The 17259-nt window shown below is 44.3% G+C and overlaps 1 protein-coding gene across 2 annotated transcripts; it reads left to right on the top strand.

Moving 5' to 3' along the window:
- The first annotated feature begins 5635 nt into the window (after nt 1–5635).
- Nucleotides 5636–16620, top strand: LOC123102803 (AUGMIN subunit 6). Of its 2 annotated transcripts, none has more exons than XM_044524234.1 (13): nt 5636–5965; nt 6096–6152; nt 6244–6338; nt 7215–7365; nt 8388–8513; nt 8602–8761; nt 8883–8943; nt 9035–9299; nt 12665–12790; nt 12950–13102; nt 14898–15129; nt 15316–15762; nt 15953–16620. In XM_044524234.1, exons 1-13 carry the CDS (start codon nt 5750–5752, stop codon nt 15991–15993), a joined length of 2130 nt encoding a protein of 709 aa, XP_044380169.1. In that variant the 5' UTR covers nt 5636–5749; the 3' UTR covers nt 15994–16620. The 2 variants fall into 2 exon arrangements, with proteins under 2 accessions (XP_044380169.1, XP_044380168.1); XM_044524233.1 differs by having other exon boundaries at nt 5637–5965; nt 14898–15141.
- The last annotated feature ends 639 nt before the right edge of the window (nt 16621–17259 follow it).

Genomic DNA, 17259 nt, shown 5'->3' with positions numbered 1-17259 from the left:
TTGATGAGGTAACTGTACCTGCTCCCTTATTGGAAAGTGGTTCATCATAGAAAACGGTTTCTGGGACACCTACACCAATTAGTGAGGAAGTTAATGATGATGATCATGAAACTTTAGATCAAGTTGTTACTGAACCTCGTAGGTCAACTAGAGTAAGATCCGCACCAGAGTGGTACGGTAATCCTATTCTGGAAGTTATGTTACTAGACCATGACTAACCTGCGAACTATGAAGAAGCGATGGTGAGCCTAGATTCCGCAAAATGGCTTGAGGCCATGAAATCTGAGATGGGACCCATGTATGAGAACAAAGTGTGGACTTTGGTTGACTTGCCCGTTGATCGGCAAGCAATTGAGAATAAATGGATATTCAAGAAGAAGACTGACACTGACGGTAATGTTACTGTCTATAAAGCTCGACTTGTTGCAAAAGGTTTTCGACAAGTTAAAGGGATTGACTGCAATGAGACCTTCTCACCCGTAGCGATGCTTAAGTCTGTCCGAATCATGTTAGCAATTGCCGCATTTTATGATTATGAAATTTGGCAAATGGATGTCAAAACTACATTCCTGAATGGATTTCTGGAAGAAGAGTTGTATATGATGCAACCAGAAGGTTTTGTCGATCCAAAGGGAGCTAACAAAGTGTGCAAGCTCCAGCGATCCATTTATGGACTGGTGCAAGCCTCTCGGAGTTGGAATAAACGCTTTGATAGTGTGATCAAAGCATTTGGTTTTATACAGACTTTCGGAGAAGCCTATATTTACAAGAAAGTGAGTGGGAGCTCTGTAGCATTTCTGATATTATATGTGGATGACATATTGCTGATTGGAAATGATATAGAATTTCTGGATAACATAAAGGGATACTTGAATAAAAGTTTTTCTATGAAAGACCTCGGTGAAGCTGCTTACATATTGGGCATCAAGATCTATAGAGATAGATCAAGATGCTTAATTGGACTTTCACAAAGCACATACCTTGACAAAGTTTTGAAAAAGTTCAAAATGGATCAAGCAAAGAAAGGGTTCTTGCCTGTGTTACAATGTGTGAAGTTGAGTAAGACTCAATGCCCGACCACTGCAGAAGATAGAGAGAACATGAAAGATGTTCCCTATGCTTCAGCCATAGGCTCTATCATGTATGCAATGTTGTGTACCAGACCTGATGTGTGCCTTGCTATAAGTCTAGCAGGGAGGTATCAAAGTAATCCAGGAGTGGATCACTGGACAACGGTCAAGAACATCCTAAAATACCTGAAAAGGACTAAGGATATGTTTCTCGTTTATGGAGGTGACAAAGAGCTCATCATAAATGGTTATGTTGACGCAAGCTTTGACACTGATCCGGACGATTCTAAATCGCAAATCGGATACGTGTTTATATTAAACGGTGGAGCTGTCAGTTGGTGCAGTTCTAAAGAAAGCGTCGTGGCGGGATCTACGTGTGGAGCGGAGTACATAGCTGCTTCGGAAGCAGCAAATGAAGGAGTCTGGATGAAGGAGTTCATATCCGATCTAGGTGTCATACCTAGTGAATCGGGTCCAATGAAAATCTTTTATGACAATACTAGTGCAATTGCCTTGGCAAAGGAATCCAGATTTCACAAGAGAACCAAGCACATCAAGAGACGCTTCAATTCCACCCGGGATTTAGTCCAGGTGAGAGACATAGAAATTTGCAAGATACATACGGATCTGAATGTTGCAGACCCGTTGACTAAGCCTCTTCCACGAGCAAAACATGACCAATACCAAGGCTCCATGGGTGTTAGAATCATTACTGTGTAATCTAGATTATTGACTCTAGTGCAAGTGGGAGACTGAAGGAAATATGCCCTAGAGGCAATAATAAAATTATTATTTATTTCCTTATTTCATGATAAATGTTTATTATTCATGCTAGAATTGTATTAACCGGAAACATAATACATGTGTGAATACATAGACAAACAGAGTGTCACTAGTATGCCTCTACTTGACTAGCTCGTTGATCAAAGATGGTTAAGTTTCCTAACCATAGACATGAGTTGTCATTTGATTAACGGGATCACATCATTAGGAGAATGATGTGATTGACTTGACCCATTCCATTAGCTTAGCACTTGATCGTTTAGTTTGTTGCTATTGCTTTCTTCATGACTTATACATGTTCCTATGACTATGAGATTACGCAACTCCCGTTTACCGGAGGAACACTTTGTGTGCCACCAAACGTCACAACTTAACTAGGTGATTATAAAGGTGCTCTACAGGTGTCTCCAAAGGTACTTGTTGGGTTGGCGTATTTCGAGATTAGGATTTGTCACTCCGATTGTCGGAGAGGTATCTCTAGGCCCACTCGGTAATGCACATCACTATAAGCCTTGCAAGCATTGCAACTAATGAGTTAGTTGCGGGATGATGTATTACGGAACGAGTAAAGGAACTTGCCGGTAACGAGATTGAACTAGGTATTGAGATACTGACGATCGAATCTCGGGCAAGTAACATACCGATGACAAAGGGAACAACGTATGTTGTTATGCGGTCTGACCGATAAAGATCTTCGTAGAATATGTAGGAGCCAATATGGGCATCCAGGTCCCGCTATTGGTTATTGACCAGAGAGGTGTCTCGGTCATGTCTACATAGTTCTCGAACCCGTAGGGTCCGCACGCTTAACGTTCGTTGACGATATAGTACTATATGAGTTATGTATATTGGTGATCGAATGTTGTTCGAAGTCCGGGATGAGATCATGGACATGACGAGGAACTCCGGAATGGTCCAGAGATAAAGTTTGATATATGGGATAATAGTGTTTGGTCACCGGAAGGGTTCCGGAATTTACCGGAAGGGGTTCCGGATGTTTCCCGAAATGTTTGGGTACGAGAACACTTTATTTGGGCCAAAGGGGAAAGCCCACGAGGTTTTTGGAAAGCGCAAACGGAAGTTTTGCGGAGTCCAGAGGCCAGACGCCAGGGTCCCTGGTGTCTGGGTCCAGACGCCGGGAACCCTGGCGTGTGGCCCTGGAGTCTGAGAAGGACTCTTGCCTTTCGGGTGAAACCGACTTTGTGGAGGCTTTTACTCCAAGTTTCGACCCCAAGGCTCAACATATAAATAGAGGGGTAGGGCTAGCACCCAAGACACATCAAGAAACACCAAGCCGTGTGCCGGCAACCCCGTCCCCTCTAGTTTATCCTCCGTCCTAGTTTTCGTAGTGCTTAGGCGAAGCCCTGCGGAGATTGTTCTTCACCAACACCGTCACCACGCCGTCGTGCTGCCGAAACTCATCTACTACTTCTCCCCTCTTGCTGGATCGAGAAGGCGAGGACGTCACCAAGCCGAATGTGTGCAGAACTCGGAGGTGCCGTGCTTTCGGTACTTGGATTGGTCGGATCGTGAAGACGTACGACTACATCAACCGCGTTGATATAACGCTTCCGCGAATGGTCTACGAGGGTACGTAGACAACACTCTCCCCTCTCGTTGCTATGCATCACCATGATCTTGCGTGTGCGTAGGAAAATTTTGAAATTACTACGTTCCCCAACAGATTCACCTTTTGGTATGTCAAGTAGATGTCCCACGTGTCACTCGCCAAACGGACTCTTGACATGGTGATGTCCATAGGATGCTCCGCATCATTAGGTGAAGCCCTGTTCCGGTAGCATCATCATCACCATCATCACGCCGTCGTGCTGACGAAGCTCTCCCTCGACACTCTACTGGATCATGAGTTCGTGGGACGTCACCGAGCCGAATGCGTGCAGATCGCGGAGGTGCCGTACCTTCGGTACTAGGATCGGTCGATTGTGAAGACGTACGACTACATCAACCGCGTTGTCATAACGCTTCCGCTTACGGTCTACGACGGTACGTGGACAACACTCTCCCCTCTTGTTGCTATGCATCACCTTGATCTTGCGTGTGCGTAGGATTTTTTTTGAAATTACTGCGTTCTCCAACAATTCTGACACCATAATGGTTTCAGAGTGGTTCGGGTATTTTTCGGAGTACCGAGGGTTACCGGACCCCCCGGGGGAAAGTAATGGGTCTACATGGGCCATAGGGGAGAGGGGAGGCAGCCCACAAAGGGTGGCCGCGCCCCCTCCCATGGGGAGTCCGAATTGGACTAGGGGAAGGGGCATGCCCCCCTTTCCTTCTCCTCTTCACTTTCCTTTCCCCTTTCCCCCTCCGTAAGAAAGGAAGGGGGGTCGAATAGGACTTGGAGTCCGAATAAGTCCTACTCGGTTTCCCCCCATGGCGCGCCCCCTCTAGGCCGGCGGCCTCCTCCCCTCCTCCTTTATATACGGGGGCAGGGGGCACCCCAAAGCACATCAATTGTTCTTAGCCATGTGCGGTGCCCCCTCCATAGTTTACTCCTCCGGTCAAAGCGTCGTAGTGCTTAAGCGAAGCCTTGCGCGGATCACATCACCATCACCATCACCACGCCATCGTGCCGACGAAACTCTCCCTCGACACTTTGTTGGATCAAGAGTTCGAGGGACGTCATCGAGCTGAATGTGTGCTGAACTCGCAGGTGACGTACGCTCGGTACTTGATTGGTTGGATTGCGAAGATGTTCGACTACATCAACCGCGTTAACCTAACGCTTCCGCTTCCGGTCTACGAGGGTACATGCACACACTCTCCCCCTCTCGTTGCTATGCATCTCCTACATAGATCTTGCGTGATCGTAGGATTTTTTTTTGAAATTGCATCCTACGTTTCCTAACGCCTCTGTCATCAAGTACAACGCTACAACAAAAGGCAATCAACGTGGCCCGCAGGCGACGAGCCCTACCTATCAGCCGGATTCTCGGCAACCGGCGGGGGCCTCCATAGGCGGGCCCCAGCAGCCGGCGGAGAAACCAACGACCATACACACTGACGTTCGGGTCCTACACCCAGTCGTATTACCATTGTACCCATGGGGGTTGGCCTATAAAACTCCCCAGGCCTCACCCATGCAAAGGGTTCAGCCCTCATTCCACCCACACACACCATAGCTAGGAGAAGCAAGGTAGCAGCTCTACCCTTCTCCCCCTAGCTCAAGGAGCAACCTTGTAGCCACTATTTGATCATAGTCATCATGCGGAGACCCCGCAGAGCAGGACTAGAGGTGTTATCTCTCCGGAGAGCCCTGAACCTGGGTACGTCTCGTGTGCGATCGAGCTCGTGCTCACTCCCGCCTCCAGGGCCGACGACGTCCTCTTGGCCCCATCCATGATAAGCCACCCCTGGCATCTGAACGTGAGAATACCACGGCAAAGAAACCTAGCTGGCTTGGTCTCGTCTCGCGCGCTACAAGCCCGACTTGTCGCTGCTCTATGGTTCGATTCCAGTTCCTTTATTTTTACTCTACATTATTCCTTTCTGTGTTTAACTGACAAGTAGGACACACACATTACATAGGGAGCTTATGTGGGCATTAATAACAGGAAATAAACGGCATGTGTCAAATTTGACGGAAAATGTATGAATATGTGCTGTTACGAAAGTTGTTGTACCATTTTTTATGGGTTTTTAAAGATTATGTATGATATTGTTACTGTATTGCAAATTTATGTATTATGGATGTAATTAACTTGTTGACATTATACGGGGTCCGATAGACATGCTCTTTGGACCGGACATGTACTTTACAGTATCTTTTTTGTTTGTCGTCCACCTCGACCTCCGCCTCGCGAGATCTCTAACTCCAATGGCGCCCGCCTCCTCCTAAACCTAGCCCCAACCCGGCCACCAAGTAGAAACCGGCGACCATGTCGACCGATAGGGAGAAGGAGCGGGAGGCGGAGCTGGAGGGCGCCATGTATACCAACTGCCTCCTCCTCGGCCTCGATCCAGTCGTCCTCGGCTCCCCCGCCGGCGCGGCCTCTCCTCGCGTCGGCCTCTTCCGGCACTCCAACCCTCGCCTCGGCGAACAGCTCCTCTACTTCCTCCTATCCTCACTCCGCGGCCCCGCGCAGTCCGCCAAGGCACGCACGCACGCGCTCTCAAATCCTCCTCAGCCTCTCCGGCTCTTCGCTATTTTACCCCGTTCGCTGGTATTCCTTTTCCGGTTCTTTTGAGATATATGTTTCCTGAGTGTGATTCTCCGTTGCACAGGACTTCGACAAAGTGTGGCCGATCTTTGATTCCGCGCAGTCCAGGGAGTTCCGCAAGGTTGGATTTTGCAGATTTGCTTAGCTTTTCTGATAATTGGGTGCACGCGAAAGCAGCCTTGTTTTGACTTGTGGTTTCGTTGCTTGGTTAGATCGTACAATGTATCATCAGCGAGCTGGAGCAGCAGGGAGCGCTGCCACGGAGCAACTCCAGGGTTTCGTCTCTCGCCACCTGCTGCGGGCCTAGGTCAGTACACATGGATGCCTGTAGTTTGGTCGGTTAGAAATCGGCTAGTCCTGTTTGTGCTGCTTGTCGTGCTGCACAAATGTGCAATGTAGCTTAACTGCATTCATTGAAACGTTGTTACTAAGTTGAAAAGGTCTGCTGCAACTGGATGCAATCATGCGGCTTTGATTGTCTCTATCCATAGTTCATGGTTTCTCTCAAATATTATGTCAGCTAATATGAAGATAGGTAGTGAATGCTAGTGCTTAATGCTTATGTCAGCTAATTTAAAAGGGGGATCGATTATAGTATTTACTGTGCTAGAAATGAGTTCTCTACATGCTTCTCGATTTTGATTATTCACCTAAGATAGCAGACAATGTATTATGAGAATTGAGCAATGCAATCAAGGTTGCACCACCGCTCAATGTGCTAGATCCTTAAGTCAGCTGAAGTACAAAGCACATGAAAAGTGAGTAGGAGAGAAACACTGACACACCAAACAGGAGTGTTTAGGCCTAACACATTGCGCTGTGAATTGCTTGAGGCATTGTGCCGCACCTCACCTCATGTCACCATACCCCGTAGGCACACAATTTAGATTGCGTTTAACTTTATGTGCCTGTTGATGATTCCATATTGTTCCTTCATAGATTTGGAACATGTGTTAATAAGTTCTATTGCATTGGTCAACTTGTCTGAAGGCCAGAACAACATGCTGATCTTTAAGATATCGAAAACGTGACTACAATATGTAGCCACTCAGTTCGCACTCTTAGAAAACAAAGTCCAATAGTCATTGATGTAAACTAACTGCTTGTAAATCAGCTGATCAGACAACTTGGTATATTTTCAGAATTGTCCTTGTAACAGCTTATACTCCCTACACTGATGCAGATTTGTTGAGCTTTTGTGGCAACTCTCTGTACATGCCTTGAGGGAAGTCCATAGGAGAACATTTGCGGCTGATGTAGCATCAAATCCACTGCCGGCAGCACTCACAGACGTTTCTTATCTTCATGCAGCTGCATTACTTCCTGTAACAAAGGCAAGGATAGCTTGCTCTTAAATTTTCGGAACTGTTAATTTATGTTATATCGTATGGTGACCCTCTTTTAGGACTACCTTCTTCCCTAAAATGCAAATCATTTATAAAGAGAACATGAAGTCCTAAAAGTTCTTATCAGTACGAAACTTTTCTAGACTGGCGAGTATTTTGTTTGGTATACTTTAATTTAATGCTGGGGACTTCGGGCACCTCACATGAGGTACAGTTTGATTTTTTGATGCGAGACCAATAACGTGGATACAGCAGGCTTCACTACTTCAGTCTTAGTTGTCTTTATGCACAGCAATTCAGTTTAGTGAAGCAAGATTTATCTCTTCCTTTCTTGAGCATGACAAGATAATATACCCCTTAGCAAGCTAACTTCTTTGTTGAAACCTGATGACTTCACTTGCCTGTAGAATTTGAGTATGATTCCTCTCCAGTAAGTATATTCTTACCTAGGAAATAAACACAACAGAATAATTTGAATCTTGTACAAGATGCAAACTCAATGAAGCTAGTAGGCTTGTATAATAACTGATGGGTACACAAACCATTTTTAGATCCAGATATACGCTCCGTTTGGCATTGAGGCAGATTGTTATAATATAATCATGATATGTTGAACTGCTGTTGGATTATGATTGTTTGGCTGCTCGCTTACTTAGTCATTTTGCAAATGTACTCTTCTTTTCGTTGTGGAAGATGCAAGATGAAATGTGAGAGGAAAACCATTAGTCAACCTGATTTATGTACATTTTATTTGGCTTCTAAGGAAGAGTAGTGGATCCTTTTTGAGTTCTTATATGCAGTAGCTTAGCGAATACACACATCACAACACGGTTCAGCAACAACAAACTGAGCCTGATAGCATAATTTATCCAAACACATGGACCACCTTTGCTACCATTAAGGAAATTTGGTCTCTGGTGTTTGTCCTTGTAGTAAAAACACCCGGTTATCTCAGGGCTTATTTCTCTTTATGAGTTTATCTGCGAGTTCATATGTGATATTCCTAACAGGCAAGGATTGCTCTTGAGAGGCGTAAATTTCTTAAAAATGCAAACATTGCTGTTCAAAGGCAGACAACCTGGTCAAATTTAGCCCATGAAATGACAGCTGAATTCCGAAGTCTATGTGCTGAAGAGGTACAGGGTAGCTTCTATACAGTCCATTCAGATGGTTATGTTTTGGGTCCTGTTTTCATTTCTTATGATGTTTGCATGGAGCTTTCAGGCATATCTGCAACAGGAGTTAGAGAAGCTACAAGATATGAGGAACAAAGCCAAGCTAGAGGGGGAACTGTGGGACGAACGTATCTCAAGCTCATCTGGACAGAATTCACATTTGGTATCTAAGGCAACACGTTTGTGGGAATCGATATTGGCTCGCAAAGGTACAGTCAATGAAGTATTGTTTCCAGAATATGTGTGTCCAGCATGCTCAAACTACCCATATCATGCACGACAGCATAATGTTTTAGCTTCTTCTAGATAGTAATGGAAATACCCTTGCAGGTCAGCATGAGGTTTTAGCTTCCGGGCCAATTGAAGATCTTATAGCACACCGTGAGCATAGGTGTGATCCACTTTCTGTTAAACTTTACATTTTGATCCAAATATCCTTAATCATCACTATTCACCTTGTTCCACAAAATGCGTTCTTTTAGGTACCGTATATCTGGATCACAATTGCTAGCAGCAATGGATACAAGTTCAAGCATCCCGCATTCTGAATTACTATCAGCTCGAGCTGGTGAAACGTCTCAAATTTTGGATAAACAGGAGCAGATATCTTTATTCCAGGGAAAGGAAGAAGCTCTTCCAATATTAGATGATAGGAATGGGCGTGTCCAACAAACTGTTGACGTAGCTGAAATTCTTCGACGTTGGACTCATGCTTTGCAGCGTATTCATAAACAATCTCTTCATTTGGTAAGCAATTGTTTAATTTGTGCAGGGTTAAAAAAAGCACCAGGTTAAATTCCTAGTCTTGTATGTGCCTAGCAACTTTCTTGCCTAAGCACACACCTAGGCATGCTTAAGCACATGCCTAGCAGTCTAGCAGCTAGGCGTTCTGCAATTGCGGAGGCACACCTTTTTAAACCATGAATTTATTTAATCTCGCAGCATGATCGAACTACCAGTTTTACCAGAGCTTACACTCTAGAGAGAGAATATCACAACATGGAAACCAAGTTTTGGTGGAAAGTGGAAACCGGTGAAAACTACGTGGAAATAATGTTTTGTAGTTTTGAAAAAATCGTAAAAAAAGGGATGTTAAGAGTGATGTCCTATTAGCATGTGAAATTCCTAAGTTCAAACACATTACCATTTATGAGGTATGAAAAAAAGATTAAAATCAGCATTGAGTAGGTCAAACAGTAAACATCACTATTCATTCCTAAATTTGTTCTTTTCATAGCTTGTAGATGGTAATGTGTTTGAACTTGGAATTTCGTATGGAAAATTGGGAATAGAACATCATTCTCTTAACATCCTGTATTTTTCTCAGATTTTTTTGAAACTTTCAAACGTGGTTTCCATAAAGTTTTCTTCAAAACTTGGTTTCCATGTGATATTCTTCTCTCTGCATTCTAATATGTTGCAGTCATTTTATTAAATATTAATTTAAACTCATTGATCTTATGGAAGCATCAAATGTCATGCACTGTGAGTTGTGAGTAAACTATTCCTATATATTAGACCAGCTTTTTTCTGCACAATGCTGTTATAGTTTTCCATCAAGCGGTACAAAGTTATAGCTCATGTTCTTTCTGTGTAATATTGGGTAAAAAGTGTTGTCAATTCTCTTGGTCACTACGGTAAAAGAATTTTGGCACCTATACAAAGTTTAGCATCACAGATTATGTGCTAACATTGGTTTCTAATCATCAGTAATTTGAATATGTCCCACACATATATATTTTTAGCTCAAATGTTCTTTTTCTAAATGGGGTCAACATTTCAATTTTTTCGACTGGGAGAAAGTTCAACCTCCCATTAGATTTGTTCAATTTGAGAAAATGCCACGGCTTTCCTGGGAGTTTGCCCCTATAGCACACCTTTCTTTTTATTAGAGTAAATAGCACATCTTTGATTGATACTTGGACAAAATACCACAAATGATCTTTTTACTGCTTTTCCACGTTCAGACCCACAACTCATTTTTGCTAGGACGGATTTACCCTCAGGCCGTTTCCACGATCAACACATGACAGATAAAAAAAGGAAATGATCAACGCAGCAGATGCAGACCAGAATGAAGCACCGTGCCGCCGCCTTGCCTGCCTCCTCCCGGCGAGCCGCCACCTCGCCGTGCCTCCTTTCCACACCAGCACATAGCCATTCCTTCCTTCCGGGCGCTCCGCCGTCGCCTTACCCTATTTCTTCTCCTCCTCCGACGCTCCATACGTACATTCTGCCACCACGACCGACAGGTTGCCACTCCTCTCTCTCTCTCTCATTTGGTCTAACATGTGTCCTGAGGAACCCTAGACCATGGAGATTATGGTGGAGAAGCAGAGCTAGTGGGCAGGCTTCACAAGTGCGTGTAGAACGTGCTGTCAAAAGTCGGAACTTTAGGTGAAAATGCTGTCAAAATTTTGATTATATCCATATCAACTGAACTGTTACATTCACTCAATCTGAAGTTTGATTACATCCATATGAAAACGCTTCCATATCTTCTTGTAACAGTTCCTCTACATCTAAAGCATCAACACGTGAGAAAGTTGTTAGTCTGTGCCACTAGTATTTGATTTGAGCCGTCTGCTAGCAAGATAATAAGTTGAGCAACGAGTAGCTCCAGCCAACATGTACAGCAACCGCCAGTCAGCCAGTACAGCGACCAATAGTCAGCCAGTTTGTACAGCTACACCTGGACAGGGGACGCGCTGCGGGGCACTTCAAGAGTCGGCGCCTCTCTTCTTTGGCAAGACGGAGGGGCTGGAGCGCAGTGGACGGCGCCGCTTCCTGCATAGGAACGGGCAGATCGCCAGGGAGGAGACACAGTGAGGCCGGCGGCTCACGGAGAGTCATGGCGAGGCAGCAGCGTCGGGGAGGACCGGAGGAGGCATGGCGAGGCGGCGGCCCACTGCTTTGTCTATCTGCCAAGAAACGATTGAAACGACCAGGAGGGCAAATCCGTCCTAAAAAATATGAAGTGTGGGTCTGGACGTGGAAAGGACGAAAAAACACAATTTGTGGTGTTTTATCTAGCTATCAATGAAAAGTGTGGTATTTAATCCAACAAAATGAAAAGTGTGCTATAGGAGCAAAGTGCTAGGAAAAGTGTGGCATTTCCTCAAATTGCCCTTAGATCTGCTACAAACCACTATAAGATTATTGCACAATAATAAGCTGTGGAATTATAAGACACACATCGATTTTGAGGAGTACAGACAAACAACATCATCTGTGGCACAACCTGCAAATAGTCAAAAGGCCTTGAGCCTCCAGAACTATCAATATATTTACAGTGCTAGAGATGGCAAAGAACTGCTTTGTCCCTATTAATATGCTGGCCTCTCTTATCTTTAGTGGTTTTCTCAGTTTCAGTGTTTCACTATGGCTCGTGCCCTTGTGCAGCAGTAGCATTTTTATGCTAAGTGACACACCTATTAACCTGGAGATAACTCATGAATTGCCGCAGTCTATTTCACTTGATGGCCATTTTATACAATATAGCAGCATTCTTTGGTAACCAAAATTTAGCATCGAGAGCTCCTGCCACGTCCCTGTTTTTCATGCTTCAAGGTCTACCAACTTCTGCAAAATGTTAATAGCCATATTTAGTTCAAATTTTCTGCAATGTTCTTCCAGTTCTTAATTGTTTCAATCTTTCAGACCATTGTTTCTCTCATGTTTTGTGTGGTTGTTCTGTACCTTCTGACTTGATTTCATTTTGGTTAGTGAAATCTAGCCGGCAATGCCGGTATAGTGACGATGCATCATTTTCTCTAAATCATTGATATTTTATTTTGGGTCAAGTATAACCACCTATGAAGAATTATATGATTAAATTTTTAATAGACCACAAGACAAACGACGTATTAAATGGCCCGTGGACTGGACAATATTTAGAAACAGGGACATTTAATCCCCATGTGTTTTTCTTTTCTTATAAAGATGAAAATAACCTTACATACCACCCATGCATATTTCTGCATTGGTGGTGTATTGATGATAGATCGGTATTGCATAGTGGTATTGTCACATCCTGAAGTACAGGCACATCACATGTTCTGAACCAATGTATTCGGTTATAACTTGTAACATACAGCCAACTAATGGTGTAGGCCAAAGCAAATGATGGGGAGGGGCCAGAATTACTCCGCAGTGCGTCTGACAGCGAAACTAGTAGCCATGCCGACTCATTAACTGCAACATTGGCCGAACATCGCCAGCATTTAGTCAGTATACAGGTAATAAGAACATCCATCAGAAGCTATGCTGTTTTCTCGATTTATCTGTTGTAAGCATGGCTTGCGAAGATGCACCTCATTTACAGATTTTACCGAGGACGACTTTATGTGGCATTTGACTGATTGTTTAATCATTTGCCATTATTTTTCCTTTTCTAGGGCCTAATTAATCAACTCAAGGAAGCTATTCCAGCAATGCAGCAGTCAATAACAAAACTTTCTGAAGAAGTTAATAGTGTACCTAGTAATCTGATGGATCAAACAAACTCCAGACAGTTGTCTGTCCAAAATACAGTGCTTGGAAGACCAGAAGTACGAAATCACTCTCATTTGCATGATTCTACTGTTTGATGATTTATCGTATTTCCTGTTTAACTTGTTCAATATGGACAAAAATGCAACAGCTGTTCTGATTGTATATATTTCCTTTGTACTACTGTCATTCCTCGTGTTCATACCAGAATATTTGGTTTCTTTCATATCATTAGGGTTGTTTGCTATGAGGAACACCTCCATCCTGGTAATAATATAATTGCTGAAAGGTAAAAAATTTGGGTTGTCACCGTTGAATCCTAGGATCCAAGAGGCTTGCGTTTTGGTTGGTGCAATGGGGTGAACTCATGCTAGCATTGACTATTCATGAAGGGCAGAAGTGTTGACAGCAAGAGGCTGTCACATGACTATGGCCCCAATCCTTTCAATGAGTGAGGAGATATTCTAGCATAGGGGCATTTGTCAAATCAAATGGACCATTGTTTTCTCACAGATCATCACATGGCACCTTTTCAGTGACATTATAAACACCGTAAACTTGCAGGTTTCGGCCACATCACCCCCTGAACTTCAAAATGGCTTGCTTAATCCCCCCAACTTCCAAAAACCGGACAAATCACCCCGTAGCCCACTCGTATGTTTTTTTAGTGTTTTTGCCTCTGTGGGACGTGATATGGCAGCCACCTCAGCCAAAAAATGTCCACATACGTTGATCAAGGCCTCCGTGTTCGGTGCCAATGCCTGCGTCATGCTGACAGATAAGATGGAGGACGCACGCCAAGAGCCGCCAGCCCTCATCATCGCGGCGCGTGCGTGCAGCAGCAGTCTTGTGCCTCTGCGTTCCCACGGCGTTCTTCCTAGCAGCACAGCTCACTCCAACAGCAGCCGTCTGCTCCGATGCTATTTTCGTCTTGCAATCGGGCGTGGCGTTCTTGACGGCTTCCCCTACGTCATCGACTCTTTGGCCCTGCCTGCAGGACGCCGTCGTCGTGCCAGTTCCAGCGAGCTTTGCGGCAGCGGTGGCTCTACGCCGGAAGACGCGCTGCAGGGGCCTGTGGATGCGTCACATGCACCAAATGGGAGCGGCTAAAGCTACGAGCTCACCTGTGTCAGTCCGGGGTCACAAGGCTACCGGAGATGGCACCATGATCGCCGCCGGCGACGTTTGGAATGAGAAACTGGAGCAGGCGCTAGAGAGACAGCTGGAGGGAGAGGGAGGAGTCAGTGAAGGAACCGGGAGCTCACCCTGAGTTCGAATTCGTGCTTGGACGAGTTCGTGAACAACCGAGGTGATGGGGCCGCATCTGCTGGCATCTGGGAGGGGCTTTGGGTTTTGGTCGGGAGGATTCACCAAGGCACCAGGAGCTTCTATAGGGCACCATAAGTGCTCAGAGAGGACGACCGCGAGGGGGTGTTGCGGCAACGCTCGCCGGAGCCGAGAGAGATGACGGCGCCGGCCCAAATCCCTGCACCAAATCAAGGAAGTGGAGGACCAGTGAGCTCGCATGGAGGCAGGAACCTCTCAGCCGTTTCCTGCCTTCTTTACGTGCCTCTGCTGAGCCTTGCTGACAAAACAAAACAACCTCCACATAGGCAAAACCACTCACGAGGGTGCTAGTGGGTGATTTGTCTGGTTTTTGGAAGTTGTGGGGATTAAGTCAGGTATTTTGGAGTTCAGGGGGTGATGTGGCCCAACCTGGAAGTTTAGGGGGGTATGTACATTTCATCTTTATTAAATCTCTATGTTAAGAGTCTCAGCGTGCAAAACATTTTTTGCACCTTTCTCTGTTTATTTATTCACATGCTTTCTAATTACTTATTTACTTTCAAGCAGGAAAGCAGCGGCGAAGTTTCAGAGGTGACTTCTAAGCTCTGTTCAGCACAGATCGGCAAGGCTGGGAGTAGTCCTGCTCTAAAGCTACCTCCTCTATTTAGTCTGACTCCAAGTTCTTCTGGAAAAGGAGCACAGACACAAAGACGGAATGGCTTAGCACACCAACCTAGGCAAGAAATTATGCCTGAAGAGAAAGCACTTACCCACCCCTCAGCCAAAGATCAAGCAAATGGTTCGATGCATGGTATTCATATCTTAATACATAGGCTAGATCAGCTTCTTTCTTAACTGAAAACTGTAGGGAATGCCTAACTGTAAAAATATGCTTCTTCTTTATGTTATTATTTTGCTGATTATAATCTGCTTTTGATGAGTCTTGTTTCATTTAATTATTAGCTACTCTATATTCTCTTTGCAGAAAATGATGGTTATTTTGCTCATGACATCAGACGTTCTGTTCGTGAAGCTGCTCTATCAAAGCCATTGAGCAACATGGAGAGTCCACAGGACAAGAGTAGTGATGATGGTTCAGAGCACTTCTTCATTCCCCTATCAACAGGTGCTGCAAGGAAGGATGTGGGTGCTGTGGCAAACCGAAGAAAACAAAAGATAGGTCCATCGTCGTCACAGTCGAAGTTACCCAAGAGCACAAGCGATCTTTACTTCAATCCTGACAGCCCAATGCATACAACCCCAGCTGTGTCAAGTAAACTGAATGGCCATGACGATCCAAGCAGTGCTGCAAACTTTTTTTATCCAGTCAGTGGTCAGTCGTTTATGACAGATGATGCTCTTGATCAAGTATTCTCCCCGCCACTTCTGCTGGAGTCTTCCTTGTTCCCCGACGCGTACGAGGACTTGCTTGGTATGTCTTTACAAGCTTGTTAAAGTAATTATGTGTATGCTGTAACTAAACCAGTGCTACTTTTGTAAGTAGTTGTGTTGTCTGAATTGATCTAGAAAAGGATAAGGTTTGCCGCACCCTTTTCTGTTTCAACTCACTTGTCTGTTTTACTTCCTGTTTGAGACCAACTGATACCTTGTCTGTTTTGCAGCACCATTATCAGAAACTGATGCAGCTTTGATGGAACATTAGGCTTCACGTGTATACCATGTAATACTTTAACCACCCTGAAGCTTCAGTGCTTAACTGCAGCCCAGAGGTTCTGATGGCTTATTTCCAAGTGCGGATGGCACATACGGAGTGAATTCTGTTGCTTGTTGAGTTGCATGCCAGTTGCCACCAGCTTGTGAGAGGGATGCTTGTGCATCCTATGTTGGATCTGGAGAGAAGGGCGGCAAGGGGTAGATGGTATGGGATGGGACAGTAGGATGTACCGACTGCCAGTAAAAGGTTGCCAATCTTATGTTAGTACACATGATCTGTATTTGTGTTGTAGTAATTTTATATCCTCTTATTGAAGTTGCTGTTTTGATGCGTCCCAATTGTTATCCCCCATGTCTTTAGGGCTGCGAGGCTATTGGCATGTGCTGGATTGATAAAATGTTTGTTTTATTTCGAAAGGAACTCTGTTAGTTAATACTAGAAGGGTGATTTTCAGTACAGTAGTAGGGTTAGTGTATATATGTTATCCTTCAAATTTTGTGAAGCTTCTTTCCTTGCACACTTTTTTATTGTAAAGATGAGTATTCTTGTTGAACAGTGCATACTAGTGGTAATGCAAATGACGTAATGTTGATGTTACAATATTCATTGCAGTTACGCAACTATTGTGTTTTCTACTTGCTTGAGTTTGTATACTACAAATCCAAGTGCAGTGTTAACTTGCTTGAGTTCGTATACTACTGATTCAATATAAGTTTTCTGTTTTAGTAGCACCAGACACTGCTGCTTTTCACCGAGGGGGTGATGCAAAAAAATCACCTTAAACGGAGCACCAGTAGTAAGTTAATAATCGCAATACAGCCTCCGAATCTAGTTACCAACAAATTGTTGGTCACATGTATTAAACATAGGTTCATACTTATCAAAAATACAACATAGCAGCAGCACAGCGAAATAAAAATAGTATACCAAGCAAGGTACGTTTCACAATATGTTAAATTATCAACCACAATCAACTGCTCATTTTTCAAGGAACGGACTACAGGACATGGTCCTTATATTTACAGCTTCAACTCTGCAAATTTATCCCTTTCGCTGCAGATGTCATCACTACAGAAGTTTTGGCAATGAGAGACAGTCTAGTATTTGCTAATTCTTTCGGATTCAATCGTGTGGAAGCGGAATCAGACTCTTTACAGGTTATTAACTTTTGTAATCGTCAAACTATCGTGGGACTCAGCAGCGGCAATCTTCGCAGAATGTGTGGATACTAGTTCCTTGATTGGGAAGGTCATT

This window comes from Triticum aestivum, chromosome 5A (assembly GCF_018294505.1).
Source record: "Triticum aestivum cultivar Chinese Spring chromosome 5A, IWGSC CS RefSeq v2.1, whole genome shotgun sequence".
In the NCBI taxonomy this organism is placed as follows: Eukaryota; Viridiplantae; Streptophyta; class Magnoliopsida; order Poales; family Poaceae; genus Triticum; species Triticum aestivum.
Note: the sequence above shows the minus strand (reverse complement) of the source record. Positions and strands in the feature narration are given on the sequence as shown.

Excerpts from the sequence above, each read along its gene's own strand:
- LOC123102803 (XM_044524233.1), top strand. The coding sequence starts at position 5,750 with ATGTCGACCGATAGGGAGAAGGAGCGGGAGGCGGAGCTGGAGGGCGCC. Across the intron at positions 8,944-9,034 it reads ATAGCACACCGTGAGCATAG|GTACCGTATATCTGGATCAC; the intron begins GTGTGATCCACT and ends GCGTTCTTTTAG. Across the intron at positions 15,763-15,952 it reads CGCGTACGAGGACTTGCTTG|CACCATTATCAGAAACTGAT; the intron begins GTATGTCTTTAC and ends TCTGTTTTGCAG.